General features: G+C 43.5%; 1 protein-coding gene across 7 annotated transcripts in view; it reads right to left on the bottom strand.

The window, feature by feature from the left end:
* The window catches only part of TOGARAM1 (TOG array regulator of axonemal microtubules 1), an 80,153-nt gene extending 73,968 nt beyond the window's left edge, over nucleotides 1–6,185 (bottom strand). For 3 of the 7 annotated variants that reach the window (XM_033851178.2, XM_073800522.1, XM_019923968.3), the window contains exon 1: nucleotides 3,909–6,171. In XM_033851178.2, the coding sequence (XP_033707069.1) occupies nucleotides 3,909–5,954 (2,046 nt within the window). In that variant the 5' untranslated portion in view covers nucleotides 5,955–6,171. Of the gene's footprint in view, nucleotides 1–3,908 lie in introns of all 7 variants that reach the window. The other 4 variants (XR_012329996.1, XM_073800523.1, XM_073800521.1 and 1 more) reach the window with 3 other exon arrangements.
* Between the last annotated feature and the right edge of the window lie 138 nt (nucleotides 6,186–6,323).

Raw genomic sequence — 6,323 nt, forward strand, 5'->3', positions numbered from 1 at the left:
ATCTAAAACCCATAGATTTATATTAGGGTTTACTTTTGGTGTTGTACATTCTATGGGTTTGGAGAAATATATCCATGACCAGTATCCATCATTGTAGTATCATACAAAATAATTTCACTGTCCTAAAAATTCTCTGTGCTCTATTCATCTGCTTGAAAATATAGTATTTATTAATTTTTAAAAAATATATGTACTTTAAAAAACTGCACACATAAAAATATTTAATCCATGTCCTCCATTAAGATAATTTCCAATGTAGTTCTTCTACAGACCATTTCTGATCCAGAAAGTACAGTCAGCCCTCCAAATTGGTGGGTTCTACATCCACAGATTCAACCAACAGTGGATGGGAAATGTTTTTTTTAAAAAAAAAAATGCCAGAAAGTTCCAAAAAGCAAAATTTGAATTTTCCATTCCTTGGCAATACATAGCATTTACAACTATTTATATAGCACTTACATTGTATTAGATACTATAAGTAATCTTGAAATAATTTAAAGCATACAGGAGGAGGATATATACAACTAAAATATACCATTTTATATAAGGGACTTGAGCATCTGCGGATTTTGGTATGCTTGGGTGTCCTGACACCAATCTCCCTCAGATACTGAAGGACAACTGTATAACTTAATTTCTGGGATAATTTTTAATTTCACCATAACTTCTTTCAAAAGCAATATATACTGGGCTTCCCTGGTGGCGCAGTGGTTAGGAGTCCGCCTGCCGATGCAGGGGACACGGGTTCGTGCCCCAGTCCAGGAAGATCCCACATGCCACGGAGCGGCTGGGCCCGTGAGCCATGGCCGCTGGGCCTGCGCGTCCGGAGCCTGTGCCTGTGCTCCGCAATGGGAGAGGCCACAACAGTGAGAGGCCCGCGTACCGCAAAAAAAAAAAAAAAAAAAAGCAATATATATCTACACTAGAATTTCAGAAATGTGTTAATTTTTAGATTCTTGGTGCTTTAGCCAGCATTAGAATCTTAATACATTAACTTTTTCTTTTTTTAGGCCACACCACGCAGCTTCTGGGATCTTTTTTTTTTAATTTATTTTTGGCTGTGTTGGGTCTTCGTTGCTGTGAATGGGCTTTCTCTAGTTGCAGCGAGCAGGGGCTACTCTTTGTTGCGGTGTGTGGGCTACTCACTGTGGTGGCTTCTCTTTTCGTGGACCACAGGCTCTAGGCATGTGGGCTTCAGTAGTTGTGGCACGCAGGCTCAGTAGTTGTGGCTTGTGGGCTCTAGAGTGCAGGCTCAGTAGTTGTGGCGCACAGGCTTAGTTGCTCCGCGGTATGTGGGATCTTCCCCAACCAGGGGAAGTCCTGGTTGAACCTGTGTCCCCTGCATTGGCAGACGGACTTTCAACCACTACACCACCAGGGAAGTCCCAGCTTGTGGGATCTTAGTTCCCCAACCAGGGATTGAACCCGAGCCACGGCAATGAAAGCACCAAGTCCTAACTACTGGACTGCCAGAGAACTCCCTACACTAACATTTTAGATTTGACACATAACAAGCAGTGTTAAAATAAATGCTTACAGAAAATCATTCATTGCCCGGTAGTTATATGAGAAATACATGAGAAAAACCATATGACTAAATTATGTAAATACGGAAAAATTATTTAAAATAAAAATGAAAAATTTTAGAATTAAAAGGAACAAGAGAGAACACAGTTCTCCTCCATCCATTCTGAGAAAGGCACGAACTACTTATTTACAAAAATGATCTCCATACTTGGTCCTTGCCTACATTTCTAGTTTCATCTTCTGTTGCTTCCCACCAAACTCATTGTTTCAGCTGTTTATAAATTCACCACTTTTTATTAACTCACTAAGTCCTTTTATAATTCAGTGTCTCTGAACATATATATTTTCAGTCTGAAATTCACCAGGATGCATCCACACTTAGCAAATTCCTATTCATCTTTTATCATACCATTTTGATTATAATCACCTATAAACCAATTAATTTAAGAAAAGTTTGACCATATGACTGTTGGATAATTCTAAGCATAAAAACAACTGCAAAGAAATCTTGAACTTTATTTAATAGGTAGTTAGTTGTATTACTGGTGTAATAATTATATTTTGTGTACTGTAGGATACAGCATGTGAATAAATATAACTGATATTGGGGACCAGGGTTATACTGTGGGAGAAGGGAGATACAAATATGGACTAAAGGAAGATGAGTAAGAACCTTGTAGTGCTGGATTTGAATTGGAGGTATCAGTATGAATTTGTTTTAAAAAAATTAAAAAGGTATTGAGACCTCCCTGGTGGTACAGTGGTTAAGAATCCGCCTGCCAATGCAGGGCAGACAGTTTTGATCCCTGGTCCGGAGAGACCCCACATGCCTTGGAACAACTAAGCCCGTGTGCCACAAATACCGGGCCTGCGCTCTAGAGCCCATGAGCCACAACTACTGAGCCCATGCGCCACAACTACTGAAGCCCGCACACCCTAGAGCCCATGCTCCACAACAAGAGAAGCCACCACAATGAGAAGCCTGTGCACCGCAATGAAGAGTAGCCTCCTCTCGTCGCAACTAGAGAAAGCCCACGCGCAGCAACGAAGACCCAATGCAGCCAAAAAGTAAATAAAATTAAAATAAATAAATAAATAAATAAATAAATAAAGGTATTCCCTGGTTCTAACCACTGAAAGGACCAATGCATAATGATAAGCAATAGCAGTGAGCACATCTATACCCAGATTTTGGTTTTAAAATTCCACTCTCCACGAAAAAAAGCAGTTCTTGGGCTCTTGGAAAAAAGGTTGATTCCAGGTCTGGAGCAAGAAAAATACAAGGTAAGGCTGGGCATCATATTATGTTTAAGTTAAGGAAGTGTTCAAAGACTAAAGGGTCATGCGAAAGGACACAGGAGCCAGCCACTGGTCAAATCAATTTTAGCCTCAAAAGGAATACTAATGTATTTAATTATTACACATAAAATAAAAAAGAATGCCAGGTAACAAATACAGAAGGACCATTAGAATTTTCAGAAGTGTCACCCTTTTTTGTAGTTCCCAATGTAATAAATATACAGGTAAGGATCATTAGTGGATGCTAACAACAGGGGTGGAAGGTCGTTGACATATCCATAATGTCTCAAAGTATCATCCTGCAGATCATGTGCTAATTATAAAGAGGAAAGTAAACCTTTGCAATGGAGTGATATGGTTATCACCACCTTAACCAAGTGATAAAACTTAGCATCACCAATAGTGGGACACCTGATATTACATGCCTCATGAGGTGATGTCATGTAAAGTTCATCTCATTATAGATGGTAATGTGGTAAATACAGATGAAGCATATGAATATTTGCTGTACTATTCTTTTAAACCACAGATTTGAAATTTTCAAAATAAAAACTTGAGGAAAAAAATCTCAGTTCAGATGTCATATCTTATTGGAAGGTTTTTTTTTTTTACTTTTCCAGTGGAATTATTTTTTCTATTTTCAGTATTCCCACAGGACCCTTTATATTTCTATTTTAGCACTTAACAAATTTGTAACTGCCTGTTTATAGGTCTGACCTTTTCCCTAAACTCTGCAGAACTGGTCTCATCTTCCTTCCCAGAACTTGGCTCTTTATCTGGCACCTACCAGGTATTCAGTGTTTGTTGTATGAATGAGATAACTGATATGCCAAAGTGACAGGCCAAAACTGAAATCCAAGCATTGTCTATATCAAATTGTGCCTCAAATTTAATCCAATCAATCAAGCAGGAAATCTACCTAACCTACCAAACCTCTCTCATTATAATAGATACATCAGCAAATTGACTTAAAAACAAAGCATACAGCCCTCAAGGAGCCTCACCTTTAAGTCATTACAAGCATAGTTTCATTTTAAATTTTTTCATTGCTTCAACTCAAGGAAATTAGGGAAGATGCATACCTGTTCTATATCCTTTGAATTGGAGGTCTGGTTTTCTCCCGTGACTCCAGGCTGCTCATTTTCCCATGGTAATTTATTTTTTCCTTTTCCTGCACTTAGTACCCTTCGAGTACAGATAGTTGGACTATAAGATCCATAAATTTGCATGCTATCACTTGTGTGGTCACCACAGTGACAGTGTGCACTCTGAGTTCTGTTACCCGCCAAAAGCCAGTCTGTATCTGCTCCATGTGCCAAATGGCTTGATCTGCCCTGGGCAGATGATGGCATGAGTACTGCATACTCCACAAATCCCTGTTCTGTTAACTTTGGGAGGGTTTTCCTAGCCAATCTGGCCTGCACAGCATTCATCACTCCATCTCCGTTATCTTGCAGCTCAACAGTATCCACAGCTTTGAAAAGGATGCTGGTTTTACCTGAGCCCATTGATGATGCCAACACAGCAAAGGCTTCAAGAGCTGCTTGGCGTACCCTGCGTTTGCTATCTACAAGAGCTGGAGCAAGATCAAAAGACAGTTTGGATAAGTCAAAATCCTCACTGGGATAGGTCAGGAGGGAGGAGATGCAAATGTTCACCACTTCCTCTCTCACTCTGGAATGCTTATGTTTGAGATGTTCCAGGAGTAAGCAAAGCACCTGTTGAGGACCTACTTCCTTCATTAGCTTGAGGAAGATTTTCATGTATTCTTGTTTGATCACCAACTTGTTGTCTGTCAGCACTTTGACAGAAGCTGCTATAACTGGTCCCAAGAACTGTTGTACCTGCTCTCCAAGACGAACAACCAGTAAATGCAGGACTTGAAGTGTGCCATAGACCACTTTGAAGTTAGAATCGTCTAACAAATTATACATCAAACTAATGAAACCGACTAGGCTAGAATGAGAGGTGGAACTAGGGTTAAAGCGTCCCATCACCTGTTTTAGCTCCTCAATAGCCTGAGTCCGGTTCTTATAGTCTTCCTGATCTAACAACCTTGAATGCAGCTCCTGAGGAATAATCCCAAATTTAAGATTGCTGTTGGAAAGAGGCACTGCACTGGGAAGGGGATCTTCAGGAAATCCAGAGGCTTCAAGTTCCAAATAATAAGGAACCTGACTTCCAAACTGGGACTCCAGGCGGCGATTGTAGTGTCTCCTCAGGGCAGAAGGCAGGCGAGAGATATATGACTGAAACCTCTCTTGGCCAAGACGCTCCCCAATTTGTTGAAGTGCAGAGAAGGCTGTCTCAGATTCTTCTTCTATCTCCTGACCGCCAAGCTTTCGGGCTAAGGATATTATCACCTCGGTAAGATCTAGGCGGAGCAACAAATCCTCAGGAGTAAGCAAGATAGGGAACAGTAGTGCCGTGGAAGCTCTAAGCCGGGCATCAGTACTTTCCAGTCCTTGTTGTATAAGCATTCTCAGCACCTGTCCAGAACTACGTTTCAAACACACGTGTAAGATCTGCAGCGCATCTTTCCGCAGAGCTGGATTCTCTTCTCGTAAGGAGACAACTAGCTGAGGCAGAAGTGCTAGGCTAAAGGCCTCTTCCAACTGGTCTGCCTCCCCCTGACCCCGGAGAACGTCCGAGAGGAGTTGCAAGCAGAGTCGCTTCTCATCACTACCTCCTTCCACAAGCACTCGGCCCACGGCCCGATACAATGCTTCCTTTCGTCGGGGGAAGCCAAGTCTACCGCCCCGGCGCGGCAAAGCAGCCTGTAAAGCCTGAAAGGCCTCGGAAGGATCCGGCGCGGTCCGGAGTTGTTGAAGGAGCCGAGTCTCCTCTTCATCTCCCCCTGACAAACCACCTCCAGACCCAGACCAATTACTTGAGATTGCCTCCGCGGGCATCAAGAGGGTCGAGGCCAGAGGCGAAGGCGTCGGGGGGCAGGAACCGTGGTCTCCGGCAGCTCCACGGCAGCAGTAGTTTTTCTCGCCTCTCATGGCGCCCCCACCTCGTCTATCATCAGTCTCTGGGGCGGGAGGACGACTGCGGCTCTGGAGGCGATAGGCACAGAGGGCTGGAAGGGGCGGCAGCGGGAGCAGCGCGAAGGGCGCAGCCGCCATGAAGGGTCATCAAGTGGCGGAGCCTGTAGGAAACCATCATCTCCGAAGGGCTCGATGGAGCCCAGCGTTCCTGTTCTTCTCCAAGCCTCAAGCTGCAAAGGAGGAAAAAGAACAGCTTAAGCCCCCAACTCCAGGAGACTGCCTTCGGCAAAATGGCCCCCGTCTGAGCCCCAGACCCCACAGCTGCCTCCGGGCGTAACCAGGGGCACCACGTGACCAAACCGATCGCTTCCATGGTGATGTACCCAGAGCGGGCCTCTTGACCCGGAAATCAATCTGCCGTGATGAATGCTGGGTCATGTAGTCCACATCGGAAGATCGGACTAGGCAGAAGGCCCCTGGAAAAGGAAGTGAAAACGTTGCGAACGT

The sequence above is a fragment of the Tursiops truncatus genome, chromosome 2 (genome assembly GCF_011762595.2).
Source record: "Tursiops truncatus isolate mTurTru1 chromosome 2, mTurTru1.mat.Y, whole genome shotgun sequence".
Lineage (NCBI taxonomy): Eukaryota > Metazoa > Chordata > Mammalia > Artiodactyla > Delphinidae > Tursiops > Tursiops truncatus.